This window comes from Cryptotermes secundus, unplaced genomic scaffold (genome assembly GCF_002891405.2).
Source record: "Cryptotermes secundus unplaced genomic scaffold, Csec_1.0 scaffold254, whole genome shotgun sequence".
Lineage (NCBI taxonomy): Eukaryota > Metazoa > Arthropoda > Insecta > Blattodea > Kalotermitidae > Cryptotermes > Cryptotermes secundus.
Genome location: NW_019729211.1, coordinates 146,309 through 165,638, shown reverse-complemented (window position 1 = coordinate 165,638; position 19,330 = coordinate 146,309). Strand labels below are relative to the sequence as shown.

General features: G+C 42.1%; 1 protein-coding gene across 1 annotated transcript in view; it reads right to left on the bottom strand.

Moving 5' to 3' along the window:
• Nucleotides 1-286: 286 nt before the first annotated feature.
• The window catches only part of LOC111865378 (TAR DNA-binding protein 43), a 37,427-nt gene continuing 18,383 nt past the window's right edge, over nucleotides 287-19,330 (bottom strand). The window contains exon 4 of the mRNA XM_023853353.2: nucleotides 287-2,221. Within this exon, the coding sequence (XP_023709121.1) occupies nucleotides 1,274-2,221 (948 nt within the window). The 3' untranslated portion in view covers nucleotides 287-1,273. The remainder of the gene's footprint in view (nucleotides 2,222-19,330) is intronic.

Below are 19,330 nucleotides of genomic sequence, written 5' to 3'. Positions count from 1 at the left end.
TGGAAGTACAGCATGAATCCTTCAGATTACCAGTCAGCCTTCCCTCACTCTAAACCATGTTTGCAGCATTTTTACCAGTTTATAAATTACAATGCACACCATTCACAAACCCTCTCGTACACATTATGCCTGCTTCCGTAGCTCTCCAATCTTTCAAATTAACAGACAGTAAAATTAGATATTTCCACATTCTAGGCAAACATCCCATACAAAAATAACAGATGAATGAGTTGTCTGTTGTACAATGTCGGTGGTATAAGATTTTTTTTTTTTTTTTTTTTTTTTTCCAGAAAAGCTTGAGGTACAGTTAATGTCACAATACCATTCAGAAACATAAATGGGTAGTTATGCAGAGACGTGTATGAGCTAAATCTCATGTGAGCAAATTCATAATATGAATGAAAGATAATATCCAGAACAGCCAAGAACTGAGTAAATATGCTTGAAACACAGCAAAATCAAAGATTCTATTTTACAGATAAACCATGCTTATACCTAAGAATATTACAAAAATTGTAAAGAGCCTATTCTACAAATTTTCCTGTATAGACAATAAAGACCATAAGGTATACAAATAAAATTCTTGTATATGTAATTGTACACATAATTTAATGGGTTACAAAAAGAATTCCGCATAAGGGTATATATGACTGATGTCTTACAACATTTCTGAGGATGTAATCTCTCAGCATATCTTAGTGTTTGAAAAAGAAATGCAAAAAGATAACAGATTTTAAACTTTTCAGAATGATAGAACTTTTGTTAAGCATTTTTGCTCATAATTCTTGACAGGATATACTAAATAAATGACTACATAACCCTATAACTGGCCCTAGCTGAAATACTAGTTTCAGTGAAACACTGAAAGATAGTCACGTGTGTATTGTGGTATATTAAACTTTATCATAACTGTGAGCAAATACACTACAAAGATGCAGACATAATTTTAACTGTCAACAATAAAAAAGGGACTGATAATTTGCTTTATACTTTAGACTGTTTTCATTTGTTTCTTCACCCTGGATCTAAAACACATTCAAGAGCCAAACACACAACATACAACCAAGTCCAAGTATATCACTCACCCATTATAGCTCCTTTCACAATAGGAAACTAAAATTAAATTAAAAATTTAATTATATTTAAGAATGTGTTAATGTTTTCCAGAATATTCACTCTTTGTCCCAAAGTCTGCAAATAAATGATGACAGGATGAATGAGTGATACGTGAGCACAGTTGTATGCAATTTTATGTATTTTTCCAGCATCATACTCATTCATATTTCAGGAAGCTCTCCTGCTTATTTCCTCTCTGAGGCCAGGAACCAGGTTGCTGAGGAGCATTTGATCCTGGAGCACCTGCACCCTGACCAGCATCGCTTGCTCCTCCTGCTGCCCCTTGATTCATCCAACTAAGAAACCCACCCCCTGCCTGACCTGTTGCTGCAGGTGGTGCTGCCCCTTGCTGTGGTCCTGCTGGTGCTGCCCCAAAACCTGCTGTTGTTGCAGGATTGCCAAATCCTTGAGGAGTACCATCACCTCCACCCCCCGGTGCCTGATTCCCTTGCAAATTTCCTATCAGTCCCCAACCTGCCTGATTTAATGCTGCAGCAACTATGGCTGGATTCATAGGTAGAGCTCCCAAATTCAGAGTTCCCATACCTAATGGATTATTCATATTCTGTGCCCCACCACCACCTGCAGCTCCTGGCTGACCTGTTATACCCAGTGCCTGAAGATTTGGCATATCAATGTTCCCTCTGTTAGCTGGACCACCCTGGTTCCAGCCTCCTGCTCCGGCTCCCATGTTGCTGCCCCCAGGGCCCCCATGATGTTGGTGGTGATAATGATGTGCTGTACCTGCCCCCCCACCGAAGGGGCCTGCCAAGTTTTTTGGCTCACGAGTACCAGTTCCACCCCGAGGTCCTCCAGCCCCCACCCCTGCCCCACCACCATATGACCGTCCATTTGGATCAGTCTTTGGGGCAGCATTACTCACATGAACCGACACACCTTTGATGATGTGGTCCTCTCCACACAGACCCTGGGCAATCTCTGGATCCAGGAAGGTTACAAATGCAAATGCTCGAAATGGTTTGGGTATGAAAACATCTGTGACTTCACCATACTTGGAGAAATACTCGCGCAAGTCTTCAGACTGCATGTCCTCAGTGCACCGACCCACAAACACCTTGCATGGAACCTGCTGAATCTGGCCCTCCTGTATAGCAGATGGATAATAAACATAATTTCCTACATGACCAGTGTAGTCCATTCCAAAAAGTGCATTATAAAGATTATGCTTCTGCATACAGGATAGCAATGAAATGCTCCCCCCCACCCCAAAATTGTGAAGACTAAGACAACCAGTCTAAATCAATGATTCTGTACAAAACCTGTTCCACAGAAATATACATATGTACAAATTATTTTCACAGTAACATGAAGATAACTATACTGAACATATTTTTCCCATGTCACATTTAAATTTTATAACACCTTTACATTAATGTCAAATGACTATATGTTTATCACCAGCCCTGATAACAATGCACTCAAATTAAACAGAGTATGTTCCTGAGGAGCACCATGCATTATTCATACAGACCAGTTAATTTCATAAGAATCATGTTCATCTGGCATTCCATATACAGATAGAGCACCTTGCCTAAAATGTAAAATATTAAAAGATTTGCCTTCAGGCTAAATACAATAGCTACAAAATGTGATGAATGTTTTCCTATCATTGAAGTCACTGTGAAGCAAGTGAAACACTTCAAAATGACAAAATTCCACTGGTAGGTCACCATTCCCCAAGGACTGGACATGAGGCTTGGGTTACAGCACCTCTCTTATAGTAAGATACTAAGCTTTCAGCAATTCTGCAAATATGAGCCACTAGCAGTTTGAACTCAATGATCAGTATTAGCACCATGCTCATTATTTACTGCTGCAGAGATGGTAAAGAAATTGTATGAGAGTGTTTATGAGGCTCACTGACAGAAGAAGAGTGTGGTGTCTTGTGGTTTAACAAAACCAAATGTGTGAAACAAGTATAAAGATGCTACTGGACAGAGTTTGGAATGGAACAACCTTTTACGCCATCCATTTATGCATACTGAACACCTCTTGAGTGGAAAAATAAACTTCGATAGTTGTAGTTTGTCCAAATGTTAGGTTGCTGCACTTATTTTGCCTGACTGCTTTGAAATAAATTTCCAAAAACATATCATCATTTGTGCTCACCCCATGGAGTTATCAAAAACTCTTGTAAGATGTGTGCAGGTCATAAATAAAATAATATTTCATCACAGTGACAATGCTGAGTTTAGGTTTTCTTCCTTGCAAAGTATAAATTGTGCACAATTCTTTTTGTTGTTTATTTTATTACACTATCACTATCTACAATATATAGCACTTAATGGTAGGATGACTGATGAATAAGGAATTGGAAAGTATTCATAAATAAGTTTTCATGGCCTCAGTCACTTGTCTGGAGCAATCTGGGAAAATTACAAACAACTTCAATCAAGAGAGTCCATGTTGCAGCTGAGACTCAAACCAAGCGCCTCCAAAATTTAAACCAATACAACATTCTGCTACACAAAATCTTTTCTTCCAAAAAATCCTGATATTTCTGGATGGTTTTCTTCAGTAGAGGTCAGTAAACTTGAATGGTTAGAAATGGAATGCTGCTGAAAAGCTTCAAGATCTATAACATTTAAAAAAGTTGAATATTTGGATGTAAACAGGAGAACACTAGACTACTACTATAAGCAAACTATCTTCACTTGGCGAGTCCTCCAGACCAACAGGACCCATTACTAGTTAACAAAAGCAAACAAATATGTCTCCACAGCAACGAGTCAATGTTCAACAGTGGAGGTACTGTTAGAAATGGTGTCTTCTATGGTGGACCGTGCTGAGGGGTCATAAGGAGGACAACTGCAAGAATCAGAGATGGAAGAGATCTGTCATTCAGAGAGGACTTGAGCACAGAAGCAGAGGAATAACAATTGTTGGAGCTGTTACCAGGCAACTACTACTGAAGACACTGCAGGGAGGAAAAGATTTAGCACATACTCCAGTGAACTGTAAAGTGTGGAAATCAGGGATGGTGCTACAATCATGTATCATGTGTCAAGGTGGGCAATAAATCCAATATCCAATCCAAAACCCCATCAAGAGTCACTCTATCATGTGACAGTATTCTCAAAAGAAAACATTTTAAGACATTTCTTTTCCACAAAACTTTGTTTTGCCATGGTAAAGCATGTAAGTTATGTTTAATCATTGTCTTTATGCATTATTTGCTCCCACCTGCCTTTAAACTCTCCTTCTATCATCATCTTAAAATACATCCATACTTTACTTGTTCTCTTTCCTTGGTTAACTACAGTTTGGTTCCCCATACTGAATGAACATAATTATACAACACAAGATCAACAATAATGATAAAAAATGTCAAAAGGCTTGTGACTCTGACTAAGCCTGGGAAAAGAAAAAGAAGATACAGGAAAATCCTAACACGGAGATAATATGGAACTAAAATTTAACTCTTCACACTAAGATGAAAATACTTCAGGAATCAGATCTATCTATTTAACCACCTTAGAAAATATATGTCTGATATAAAGAAAACATTTTCAAGTTACCTAGACTGTAACTGCAATATCTAAAGAAAAGTCTGACACTGAAATCTCTGCAACAAATCATGAAATGTGAACTAAGTGGTCCATTTGTAATTCCACTCAAATGTAGACCATTTAATCAGATAACCAATATCAAATGCTAATACCCCATGTTTTTGCTCTAGCAGTACTTAACATTAGCATACACTTCTACGAAAATGATGGTGAAATATTTCTATGTGATCTTACTGACTACACTTCAGAATATTAAAACTAGAACTAGTCAGAGAATTATTTACAATATAATATTGTGACATGGATGGTGCAACGGAAGTGGGGGGGGGGGCATGAACTCTGTGGCCTTGCAAGTGACATCACATACCCCCACTCCTTCCACCAGTACGCAACACTCGGTTAACACCCCCCCCGCGGTGACGTGGCAGAGGAGCGGCTGCGCCAGGCAACCATTGCTGCGGTGACGTAACAAGGAACACAGTGGTTACTACACAGCTGTAAACAACTCCCCAGTGTTGCTAGCAACACTTGTAAACATGGCGTCAGGCAACAGTGGTACTTATCACGTAACTGTTTTCTGTGTTGTCCATGCTGAGGCTAAATAAGGAGCAGCGAACACGATTCAGTAGTGTTTAGTGAACCAGTTACTAGAGAGAGTATAACCAGAGTTGAAATATAGCAGCCGCCGAAGACAGTTGCAAGTCTAGCATTCGCCAGAGTGAATGGAAACAGTGGAAGTAATTGTGATACTGCTGATGGCAGTAATTGTGAGACTGTAAGAGCGAATGTGCAATAAATTCGCTATATCAAGTAAGGCAGTAGGTTATTTGTCGCATGACATATACCCAACACGTGACAATATACACGTAAACATGCCTGTTCAACTCTAATATAGACTGTCACTGATTTTCATCTGTCACACTTCCATCTTTGCAGAAGTCCTACGTTTCTCAATACTGTCATGCAACTAAATAGATTACCCATGGGGCCAGGGTGGTGTGCTGACAAGTTGTTCATCGTGGTGCACACTGCAAAGTGTCTTTATGGGTAGGGGGTGGGACACATGCATCAAAGACATCATTTTCACTTTGCAGTGGTGATGAACAGGCGTTCCTTCAATATCTTGCAACAATTCTTCAAGAATGTTGTCAGTCATGATAGGATCTCTCCCATGCAGATTATAATCTCCCACTCCATCAACAAGCACCACTTAAAGATTCTGAGTTTCCAAGCTCAATGTTTATTTTATTTAATTTATTCTGCTTTAACTGTACCATATAATTTTATTAAATACACTGTACAAACATACATGGATTTCCTTAAACTACAGATTTTTTACGCCAGAAATATGAGAATGTGTCAGAATATCCAATCATTATTATGAAACCAACATGAGAAAGATGGGAAGGGTCCCTTTCACTTGGCTCACAATTCCCTGGTGTGTATCTGACTATTATTTGTAAAACAAAGGTATGGTGTTCAAGAGGCAAAGGGAATTCCAGGTTTGCCTTGTCACATGCTGGAAATTCTCATGACAGGAAGGTTAACGTATGTGTAGGTAAAGGTAAAGTTACTCCTGTGCTTAATTATGCATCACATCATGAATTTGCATGGGTAAGTTGAGATATAGATCAATAAATACTTAAAACTGGCACTGGATGAAGGTAAATTGTTAGTCACATCCTGGCTGCTTTACCATCAGGCATAGACCATCCTGTACCACTGGACACAAGGCTAGGTAGGCTCCAGAGCCATACTGGACATGGTATACACTTACCAGGAATCGAACTATGGTCATCCAGCCCATAGCCCAGTCTCACCTTTCAAATATGTATGATATAGTTACAAAAGTATAACATTTAAAGTGCTCTGATAATAAGTAAATTATTATCATCTCTTCAAATTGTAAAACTAATAAACTTCAAACTTCAAACTTCTGGGATGCACAATGCATTGCCCCGTAGAAGAGCGCTGACACTTCAGAGAAACACACTGCCTCCATCTTTGAGGACAAGGAATAAGTCCAGCAAGCAACTAGCAAGAAGCAGTAGGATTTGTCTGAAGCCTGCTTCTTGCTGGCTACCTGTTTGGCTTACATTTTGACGCAGAAGATTCCTATAACCTTTATTGTTTGCATCCTGCTGTGTGCCAGGATCTGTGGTGCTGTGGCCATCAACACAACAACACAACAAGTTTTTGTCCAGTCACTGTCCAGCTTAAGGTGTTGGCAGCATAATTGTGGATGGAGTGCAGATGGTCCGCTAAATCTGCTGTGTGATCGATTGTGGGTCATACCTTGTCTGGGGGTGCCCCAAACAGTAATTTCGCCGGGCAGTCAGAGTTCTCTTCCAAACACTAGACCACCAGCCGGAGCCAAGCCAATAGTACCATGAGTGAATGTCATATAAGCAATGAGGAAGATGGGCAATCTTGCTTCCTAATCCCTCTGATGCAATGCAATGACATGTCATAGGTGTTCCTCAGGTGTTTTGATGTAGCGCTCTACTATAACGTCCGATTGCGGGTACAGGGATGTGTTGCGCATCCTGTTCCATCCCAGGCACTGCAACACCTCCTGTATCAGACATGACTCAAAATTATGGCCCTGGTCACTATGAGGCTACCGTTGTACTCCGAAGCTGAGGAACTTGGTAACCAGAGCTTCCACCACTGAAGAAGCCTTCTTGCTGGGAATGGCGAAAGCTTGACAAAAGAGTCCACAGGTGTCTGGAGGTATGTTTCCTTGGTCGCATCGTGGGAAGGTCCCTGCTACATCAATGGCCATCCTTTCAAAAGGAGTCCTTATGTTGCACTCATGCATTTGGCCCCAATTCCTGGTGTCGAACTGCGGGCATCACTTCTCAACACTGTTTCTTGCCTGGAGCAGTAGTACCTTTGCCAGACCTTATCCAGGGTCTTCTTGACACCCAAGTGACCTCCTAATGGTCCATCATGCAGTTCAGTCAGCATGTCCTTCATTTTGCTCCAAGAGAGAATTAACTGGGCTATTTTTAATCGTCTGTCAGGGGATTCCCAGTGGTGCTCTAGCATACCATTCCTCATAGCGAGGGATTTCCACTGGGCCCAGTACCTTTTGTATTTGGGTTTGGGGTCGGGGACATCTTTCCATTCTGGGCACTGTCCGGTGTCTACTTCCTCCAGAATGGGCCCTATATCCTGATCATTCGGCTGCTCTGTCCTCAGAGTGGCCAGATCCCAGCTGGTACCTGCATGACATCTGGCCGCGCCTTGACTTTGTGATAGTGTGCACAATCTTCTCGGCATGTTCGTCAGGAATGGGCGTTGCTCTGTTGTGTTTTCGCCTTTGACGGTACTCGGAAGTGAAGCTGTACTACAGTAGGCACCGAATCCTGCAGGCGGTTTGTTCATTGAGGTTCTTAAAGCTCATGAGCCAGGTTAATTCAGAGTGGTCTGTGCGCAAGTGAAACTCTTGTCCGTAAAGGTACTTATGGAAATGTCCCAGCATCCTCATGCTGGCCAACAGTTTCTGCCAGGTGATGCAGTAATTTCTCTCGGCCTTATTCAGCATTTTACCGTAGCAGGCTATTACTAGCTGGTTTCCATCCTGTACTTGCAACAGCGCTACTACAATCTCGACTGTACTCACGCCTGTGTCAACAATGAACGTCTTTCTTGCATGCGGGTGAGCAGCAGCACCGAGGGCCTCCTTTGGTCTTTGAAAGGCGGCCTCCACTTCTGGACTCCAAAGTTTGGTTAGCAGCTTCGTAATGTTGGTGAAACTGGAAATAAACCATCTTTAATACATGTATAGGCACAGGAAACTTCTAATTTTGTGTTTGTTCTTCAGGGTCTGCCATTCCCATTTCTCTCAGCTTCCAGGAGTCTGTTATCCCTTCAGGTGACACAGTATCAGCAAGACGCCGTACTTCCTCCTAAAAAAGATTTGTCACTTATTCAGATTCAGCTTCAGCAGGCTTCTGGTAATGCATGGAACACTTTCCGCAGGTTGAGCAGGTGCTCCTGGAACGTGTCACCCATCACGATCAAGTTGTTGACGTACATGAGACATAGCTCGCGAGGCCTCGTAAGACAGTCGCCATTGACAGTTCAAACGTTACTGAACCATAGCAAAGGCCAAAGGGGATGACTGTGAACTGCCATAGCCCTTGATCCACTGAGAACGCCATCTTCTCTTTGTCCGGATGCAGATCCACCTGTCGATAACAGCTCTTCAGGTCCAAAGTGGATAACCATCTGGCTCCAGCCAGCGTGTCAAGTGTCATCAACCTGAGGCATTAGAAAACAATCTTTCCCTGCGACATTCAGTTTCCTGTAGTCCATGCAGAAGCGGAGGTATCCGTTCTTCTTCCTGACAACGGAGGACGACCAGAGTCTGCCTGACTCTTTGATAACGCCAAATCGTTGTATGTGGTTGAACATCTCACCTATTTCCATCTATTCTGTTAGGCGGTGCTTCCTCTGGGGTTAGCGAATCGGTCGAGCCTCTCCCATATCTATATGGTGATACACCGTCAGTCCATCTGCAGTCATCGGTGTTCATAGCTATGATGACACAGTACTCAGAGAGGAGCTGTTCCAACTCTCGGGACTCAGCGCCACTCAGGGTTGGCTTAGCAGCTACCATCACATTCTATACTTCTGGGCAGTGTCTCAAACCTGTGGCTGTTCAACATCGGGTAGGGTCACCAGCCAGGAGGGTTCCTGTTGTGAGCTTCTGGTTGCGAAGCGCAGCATTCAGGAACCTCACGGGTACCTTCTGGCGGTCTTGGACCCCGGTTCTGGCTATGTAGAGTCCCATTTTCCACCCCGAATGGCCTCTCCAATCGAGCTATCACTATTCCCTGAAACTGTACAGGTATCACCTGATCATTGGCCACTACCATGCTGGAAGACTGGAGCTCCGCCCCGAGCTCCATAGTGATACACCTTCCACTCCAAGACATAGCATTTGGCGCCCTACCTGCACAGACACATCGCACACGCGCAGGATGTCCAGCCCCAAGATGAACTCGTTTGTGATATTAGCGATGAATACAAGGTGGGGAGGGCTTCCCCAGTCACCATCTGCAGCATGTGGTGTGATTTGGCTGCCTTTAGGGCCCTCCAGCGGCAATGTTGGCAACAGTCACGAGGAATGGTTTGTCACCAACCTAGCCCTATGACTATGGTAGGGTCGGCCCTTTCCATTATGACTGTCAGCGCAAGGTGGGGGGACCTTAATGTGTTAATGGTTCCTAGGAGTATGGCCTGCAGCTTGAGGGCCTGCCTGAGAGCCTTGGTCACTTTTTCCTCTCCTCCCTGCAGCAGCTGAATTCTTATGACGGGGTCTTCTATCCCGTCTGTGAATGCCTTGCCTGGCTCCTTCCTTATATGGCCCTCGGACTGCGCAGGGTAAGCGCGGTGGGCCAACTGTTCATTGGCTGTGGCAAATTCTTGCGAGGATATTCTGATATTCTTGGTCGTTTTTAGCTGACTGCGATAATGATGTGGCCAGGTGCTGGTCCCCGAAGTGATCCTCCTGAGCATCATGGATTTCTTCATAGTTCACTCCTTTCGGGACTCCCGTGTAGCACGTTGGTGGCCTGGCCCTGGAAGGTTGTGATAAAGTGTGTGGATTTCTCAAGGCGCGTCCAGTAGTTACACTCTGCTACGGTCTTGAACTGGTGCCGTACCATGACCCATGATGTAGTCCTGTTGAGCTTCAATGTCTTTGCCGTGCCTGTGCTGGTTCCTGTTCCTCTTAATCCCTTGGCCCAGGCCTCAATTTCCTTCAACGGCATCTGCATCAGATGGCCTCAATTAGGTACTACGTTGTCCGACCCTCGATGTGGAACACGAAGCCGAGTTCTTCATGAAGGTCCTTCCTCGTGCCTGTTAGTGTTTCCTGAAAACTCTTTGTCCACATATCAAGGGATTCTTTACTGCCTGTAAGTCCACCTGCATTTCATCAATCTTCTCAATAAGTTCCTTGCAGAGGCCCTGCATTCTTTGAGCCACATATGCCAGGATATCTTCTACCAAATGTTTCATGGTCTCTTCCAGCTCGGTCCAGACTGAGTTGATCACAGCCTTGGTTTGTTCTTGATCTGAGTCCACCCTTTCTTGTATGGCATTCATTTAGGCCAGCAGACGGGCCAGTGTTTGTTTCATCTTCATAGTGTGGCGATACAACTATACAATGCAATCTTCAATCCAATCCCACATCTGACACCAGCTGTCACATGTACAACTGACTATAGGTGGGTTTTGGATTGGTAATTGGACTTACTGAACACTTACAAACCATAGCTACAAGTATTATTATTATTATTATTATTATTATTATTGGAGGGGGTGGGTTTCCCCATGCACCGCGACCAGTTGGATTTATTGTGCGTCCCCCTATAATCTTCTACCAGCCTCTATACCCTACCGGTATTGGTGCTTACCATCAGTCCCTACTCAGCCAGCGAGGTTGGCCTCTACTGGCTCAGAGGTATCTCAATGCTTCCCCCATCTACCAGAGGCGTTAGAGACTACTGTTGGGCAGGAAATGTCCTTAATTTAGCTCAGTGGCCTCCTTTGGAGGCATGAGGTTCTTTTATGTGCCGTAATGCTATGACACCGGACCCACGGCTTAAAGTCCCTCCCAGAGGACTTGTTCCCTGAATTTTTCCACCCTTAAAAATTCCATGGCCTCCGCCGGGTTTGAACCCATGTACCTTGAGTCATGAGGTGGGAACGTTACCCCTAGACTACGGAGGCCGCTATAGCTACAAGTAACTACAGCACTATCACTAATTCACACTCTGCAGTTCACTACAGCTAGTACTAAGTCTCCTCAGTCTGCTGTGTCTTCACCAGTCATTGCCTGCTGACAGATCCGAACAACGTAGTCTGATTCCATGCTCGTGTTCCTATCAGTTTGTGACTGTCCCACAACTAACTCATTACTCCAATCATCCTGCTTCTAACATCTTGGAAGGGGCCGCATAGTAAACACCATTCCTTTGTTGCTTAGTGGAGAGAGCAGAAAACACCATTCCTGCTGTTTGCGGGCTGCTGTACAGTCGTTGTCTAGCAACAAGTCTGCATGCCACAGTATTATTCAGCAGGTAAATGCCCCATACAACACTCTTACAATCTGCTGCATGTTTGTTCCTGCCTAAGTAAGAACCAGCTTACTTGAAGCGCCTTGTTACATGTTCCCATCCCGTACTTCTTAGTTAATTGCTTCTCTCAGTGAACAGCAAACGAAAACTGAAATACTGTACTGAATCTTTGCCACAGTGGGAAAACACTGTCCACAGACTTGTATGAAGCATCCAGCTTTCTGAACTCCCAGGTGACTTAAATAAAACTTCCCTCTCCACTCTCTATCTCTCTATCTCTAATAAATAAATGGAGTTACTAAAGCGATACAACCAAAGTTTAATTGACATTCACAACAGGTAAACCGTTTTTTAATTCAAACTTCAAATAGGCAATGCTGCTGTAGCAACTGCAAGAAACAAACTATTTCCCTCCAATATAAGATGAATCAAATAGTCTTTGACCTCTCCATTCACAATCCCGGACAGGACAACTACGATAACTTACACATACATAAAACAGTTGTTAAAATCATATCAAAGTCAAAGCCCAAAATTATCATCATTCCAACAGTTCAAATAGGTGTAAGTAACAAGCATCTGATGACTGACTTTGGACTGTAACACTGTATAGTCTTCCAGGTTAACAAAAACATTCTGAAGGAACATGGTGCCTCCATAATTCTGGAATCTCTCTACAAGACTGCACGGTGTCACAATCTGAGCCACTACAGTATAAACCTCAAAACTTACGACAAGGTAAAAGAAGTGCTTGTAAAGAATGTATTACCAACAGTGTTTAACAGGAGCATGGGACAAGCTGCTGTAAGTCCCAGTTGAGTACCCTGAAAGTTGAGTTTACATTTTTTTCTGATAAGATGGGGTCAATTAGCAAGTATATGTACATTTTGTATCTTTAGAATAAATTACAGACTTGGTTTTGAATTAGTATTTGGTATCTGAATTATTATCAACAAAACTGAATGAATAAGTGACTTCATTTTTCATTACAAGTATTATCCAGATCTTCTGCAGTGTAAAAGGTGGTTCACATCTATTTCCCAGAATTTTGTGGATTGTTATTTTGTAAATGCTAATGTGGGCATCACCATCAAACACATTATTACCAAGATAATCCAAGCTAAGCCTGATGCTGCAATGAGAGTAAGTTCAAATTCCACAAAGGTAGTAGTGGCAATGAAACATACATGTAAATGCCTTAAAGCCTCAAACCATTAGACACAAAATCTTGGTGTCATATGCTGTTAATGCTTGTTTATGGTTTGAACAAGTGCTTGAAACTGGTAAAGGATCAAAGGAATACAATAAAATAAGTTCACATAACCCAGAGTTTTATAAGTTTTAAATTAAACACTGACATTTTGCACATCTATTTCAATATTCAGAACATGGTTCATACTTAACACTTAACTGCACATAACATAAATATATAATGAAGATAACACTGATACACAATCTCAAAACATTTAATGCTACACCGCACAACACAGTTCAATAAGAAAACAGCATGTACTTGTATTTATGTTATGTATGAACTTACGGAAGCACAATTTGCATTCACATCATTGTCAATGTTCATTTTTTACAACAGTTCATGGTATCACTTGTACACCTGCATTTCATAAGAGGCAAGAATGAATCCAAACTCCATTTCAATTTCAAAAGCAATTATTCCACATCTATATTTAACCCTTTTAATGTTAATCAGTCAGCCACCAGGGGTGCTGCTGAAGTGCCACTGGCCACACTACCAGCCACCTTCCTTACATTCTGATAATCCCCACATTGGCTATAAGACATTTAAAATCCATGCAGCACATACCATGAAGCTTATTCTGGCATTTGAGTGTGATTATGTCGTGCTGCCACTTTATGACTGAATTTGTCGATTTTTTCACAAAGTTTCATTGAATTGCCTGTACTCCTAATAACCCTGCTTCATATAGTATGGTGCTCTGTTAGACATTTAAATTTTAAATCTGCATTTGTATTACTCAGTGCAAGGATGGCTTCACATTCCATTAAAAGATGAGCAAATCTTAATTTTTCTGATTTTTTTTGTGACCATATGTCTGTAATATTGCTGTTCCATTTCATTAATTTTAATAAGCAAGGCTTACTGTCTTTTCACTTCTAATTTTAGTGTTTCTAGCCAAATTTTCTGTCTATAGTGTAAACTGTACTTGAGTCCTTTTCTCAGTAGTTATATTTCGTTTTGTGTAAATTGTATGTCAGTGGTGTTTATTACTCTTGGGTAATCTCCATTTTCTACTGGTGTTTTTTCTTTTGTTTGTGTTTGTAATTTGAATAAATGGCATTAATTTTTGTTGTTGTTTTTCATTTCTTCTTGCATTTTTTGATTTACTGACTGTTCAATACTGTTCCATATAGATTTCCATGTGCTTGCATTTTGTATGTGTGTGTAACAAACTTCTTTGTTAAGTTGCTGTCTCTTCTTGTAAAGAAATTTTAATTCATTCTTTATTCACAATGTTTGTGCTTGTATTTGTGTTTTCCTAGCCAGTAGGGTAGTCCTAGGGTAAAAGTACCAAGACCATTGAGAACTGCTTGCTCACTGTGGTTTTAAACACTCACAGCCTGGAATTGTCAAATAAGGCTGACAGCGAAAATGACGTCATAATGGAAATGCATCACATTGGAAATCATGAATGAGTTTTCATTCATTGACAACTGTCTTCAGTGTTATAATAAAAATGATACTGAGGAAGTAACTGTTGAACAAATTTCAGCAAAAGACCAGAAGATATCAGGAAACTGATGAGGATGACATTACAGAGCGTGAACAAGTAACTAAACAGGATGCTAGTAAATTTATTGCTGAACTATGACATTTTTTCACGCAGGGAGGCAATGAAGGCAATACTATATCTGCACTAGAGACCTACACTGATTTTATTCAATTGCAGTCAATCAAATGAATATGGCAGGGTACACTCAACCAATTCCTCTGACACTAACTCAGATGAAAAAAGGGCAGTCCAGTACTGGAAACAGTGTGGTTCAATATACTTTTACAAAATGGTCCTGAAGAGTTACATAAGTTATGTATGTGTGTGTGTGTATATATATATTGTGACGTGCTGCCCGAAAGCCGGACTATAGGACATCCATCACTGTGCAACAGGCAATGAGAATGCATGCCACCTAAGAAACTGCCTACCCAACAAAGGCAGAACTGTTGAATTCCCATGGCAACGTATAATAAATATTCCACGCTGAACCTTTCGACAAGGTGGCCTCTATCCCATCCAAGCGTAGGATATAAGTGAAGTACAATTCAGAGAACCCAGTCAGTTCATATCCAACTAGAGGAGTCAGTCCAGCTTCAAAGAAGGAAGAGCCAAGATGCTCCACCAAGATTAGCGGCACACATGTAACAGATGAAGAGGAAACATCTGAAGGCATTATAGGTGAGAATAATTGTATTAGTGAGTGTAAAGAGTGATTGTCCAATAAACATACCGTGATGTATTTGCGCTATGCAGAACACCCACTCCCCTGCCAGCAGTGATGTAACAGCATCAGAGCTGCTGCTGCTGGTGACGTAACAGGGGAAACCGCTGTTACCACGGGGCAACAGGAAACAGTATAAGAGCCTGGCTGAGCGGTGTGTGAGACAGTGTGTGTGTGTGGTGCCTAGACAGTGTGGATGGTGAAGCTGCCGAAGCCAGTTCGCCTTCGAAGAGATGAGTCCAGTGAAGTCCAGCAGCTACAAGTTGAGTTGCATCGAGTGAATGGAAAGGACTACATCAGAAGAAGTAATTGTGATACTGCAGCTTGCAGTAACTGGGAAACTGTCAATTGTGTAAGTGTAAGGGCATATGTGGAATAAATTCACTAGATCCAAAACAGCATGAAGTTATTTGTCACGTGACAATATTCATCCAAATCCAAGACCCATACAATTTCTTGCTGCGTTGCCTAGGAAACACACTATATATTGTAACCGTACGCATCCTTCACGGATATGTCTTATTTGTTTGTACGTAACGATTAAGTTTAGCTGTGGAAATAAGATGCTCCAGAGGGATCAAGGTCCTCTGAACTGGCCTTTTGTTACGAGGGACAGAAGGGTGATTAGTGAGTCCATTGCATTCAGGGGGGGTAGGTATCCCTTCTGTCGTCCGTGCCTGTGGAGGTGAAGGACCTATGGATAGAAGCTTCGAGAAGGCGTGTAGGCCGGAAGGGGTCCTTGCGCTTGGTCATGTAGCCCCGAGTAGAAAATTTGAGATGGCTGTAAGAAGGTTTTTTTGAAAGCAGTGGCGGTGGTAATGTAGTAGTTAGTGAGTAGAAGCCAGTGAGGGAGTGCAAGTGAGTAGAGGGAGTAAAAGACTTTTTAAGAGGACAGTGAATAAGCGTGAACTCCGGTAGCATTATCAGAGAGATTGTGAACTGTTAATAAACGCTGATTTATGTAAGTGGATTTCAAAGAAATATTACGCAATCTAATGAGGAAGAGAAGTTTCTACATAGGATAAATAAAGTTAAATGATCAGAAACTTACGAAACCGAGTGAGATATTTCATTTCCTAAGAACCTGTGCCTAAGTATTAACCGATCCAGCCTGCATCCGAAACGACGTGAGCCAACACCCGTGTACCCCTGAGATACAAGACTCATGACCCTGAACTTAGGTGAGGCACTACACTGCGAGGAAGGCAGCGTGTGGGGCGGGTGTAGACATGGCGACCAACGTATGGGGCTCGAACAGTAGCGGCCGCATATAAACAAATGACCCTTAACAACGTGCAGCTCGATAAGGATCGGTGCTTCGAACCCAGGAGTTCAAGATAGCGGCGGCGGGACAAGAAGTGACATCGAGCAACACTGCAGTGAAAAGGACGAACCGGGTGACAGATCGGAAGACTTGCATCTTGAGGACAACCCGACTCATCTAAAGGAGAATCAACCCCGGCAAACTTCAGGTCAGGTTGGTGGAAAGTGAAAGTGACAGAGACAGACTAGGATTGTTAATAATCAGGGAAGGTATGATTACTTGCAGACATTTGAGAAACAAAAGGGTAATTGGAGACAACAGTGAAGAAGGTGAAACGATGGATGAGGAGACGACGCAGTTAGAAAGCGTAATTATAGGTGAGAGTGGGGGAGATTCAGAAGGAGAAATGGACATGCAGTGTGGTCAACCGAGAGAAGGGGACACATGTGGAATCAGTGAGAGTAGGGGAGAACAACTGATGAGTGCTGACAAAAAGGGGAAAGACGAACAAATAGATATGCAAGCGATAATGTCATGTATGAAGGAGATGTTTCGGGAGAATAGGAAGGAGAGCAATAAAAGAATGGAGGAGATGTTCTGGGAGATTAGAGAGAATAGGAAGGAGAGTGAAAAGATTAGAGAGGAATTTAGGAAGGAGGGTGAAAGGAGAGCAAAGGAATTTAATGAAAGGTTGGAGAACATATTTGTTGTACACAAGTGCGAGATGCTGTCATCCATGAATCAGATCACGAGTGACGTAGAACTGAGGACAGATCGGAAGATTGAAGCAATGAATAGGGAAATTAGCCAAATAACAGAGAGTACCAACGGACAGTTTTGAGCACTGACCGAGAAAGTGCAGAATGATAAAATTGAAATTACTAACAATTTTGAAATCTTGAGACAGGAAGTGACAGCATCTCACGCTCAGCTGGCTAAGCAGTCTGAGAACAGGTGTGAGGGTAAATCAATGCAAGAAACGAGTGGCGGAAATTGGACAGGGCAGCGGACATATTAGCAAGCAGTATGATGTTGTCAGTAAGCAATATGATGAATTGAGAACCCAAGTTGAGCTAATGAAAAATCAGAAACGAGTAGAAAGTAAGAGTAATTGTGAAGAAGTTCAATGTATGGGGATTACTAACCGCCAATCGGATTCTAGGATTGAAAAGACCCTCTCAAGCTCAGACATCATGATTACTCATGTTAATGAACCAATAAGTAATGAAGTTTCATGTAATGGTTCTAATCCTCACAATGACGTCGATAGTCAGGAGAAAGTGTGGAGTGGCAACCCTGGAGAATTTGTCAGAGGGATCCTCAGTCACCCTGTAGATCTCACATTACTAATATTCGAAAACAAACCGGACCAAAACGCCCAGGTGCATTTGAATTCCTTAGGCGAATACATACAAATTAAGAATATTCCTCCACCACTTCAGTTAGCTGTAGTGCGGCAATCTTTAAAAGGCATTTCAGTCATGACGTGGGCTGATGCTAATTGGGATCAAATTAAAACGTTTGAGGGACAATTGTGGCAATTTTTGGGTACCTGCAACTTTCACAATCGGTTTATTATCAATTACGCAGAATACACTGCCCCATTGGTTCCCTTACTAAAGAAAGGTGTACGCTGGAAATGGACCCACCGCTATGTACATCCACTAATTTTGGGACGGAATAATGCGCCTATCCTCTAAAACCCCATTCCATACCTCTGACAAATTCACATGGCATTGGGTGATGAACTGAATTCATAATAAGATAATAATTGTTAAGATAGGTATAAGGAATAAACAAGATCTGTTGTTATAATGTTAAGAGTGGAGTGTCCCCATGAAGATTGGATGAGGATTGCAGGTATGAATGTATGATGAGGAAGGGGAAAGGTGAAATCCCCGTAGTGCTTGTGGTTACTCATATAATTGCAGTCTGGTAGCTCTAATAATATCTGTTGAGAACATCAGTGATTTGAGATCAGTTCAGTATAGGGAAGCTAAGTTTATCATCGGATAAGGGAACCAAATTCCATCCATATCCTAAAAGTGTATCGTCGGAAGAAGAAAATTACGGAAGATAATATTAAAATAGTATCGTCAAGCGAGTGAGTGGAGAGAGATAAAAGAGTGGAAGGAAGAAGGGAGAGAGACGTTCTAAAAGCGAAATCATCGAAACAAGAATGTGAGTGGTGATAGATAAGTGGCCTGAGAGGCGTAAGGAAGCTGTGCTGAAAGTGACGTAGCCGAAAATTGAGTGTAAATTTAAATGTAGGTGTGGGTGTTGGCCCTACTGAGGAAATAATAGTTGGTTAGAAATGTCAGAAGGCAGGTATGGATGGGAGAGTATGCAAGCTATTGCGATGTAAGCGGAAGCGGAGAGATTCCCGAAGCAAAGACTGTAAATCACTGAGTGTCGATGCTACCCACCTGAGGTAACTGGAGTAATCCTAGGAGGATGATAGGATTACAAGGATTATCATCTGAGCATGTGAAATTTTAGTTGTAACATGGGGACGGTCCATTATATGTGTAAGAAGTCTTGTATTGTTTGATTTTAACTTAAGTGTAATTTGGTACGTGAAGGGCGTACGTGAGAGTGTCATTAAATCAGAGAAACTTCTTTCATCACATGTGTTTCGGAAGTTACATGATTTAACGGGGGAGTTTGTAACCGTACGCATCCTTCACGGATATGTCTTATTTGTTTGTACGTAACGATTAAGTTTAGCTGTGGAAATTAGATGCTCCGGAGGGATCAAGGTCCTCTGAACTGGCCTTTTGTTATGAGGGACAGAAGGGAGATCAGTGAGTCCATTGCATTCGGGGGGGGGGGGGGGTGCGTTGGTGTCGCGT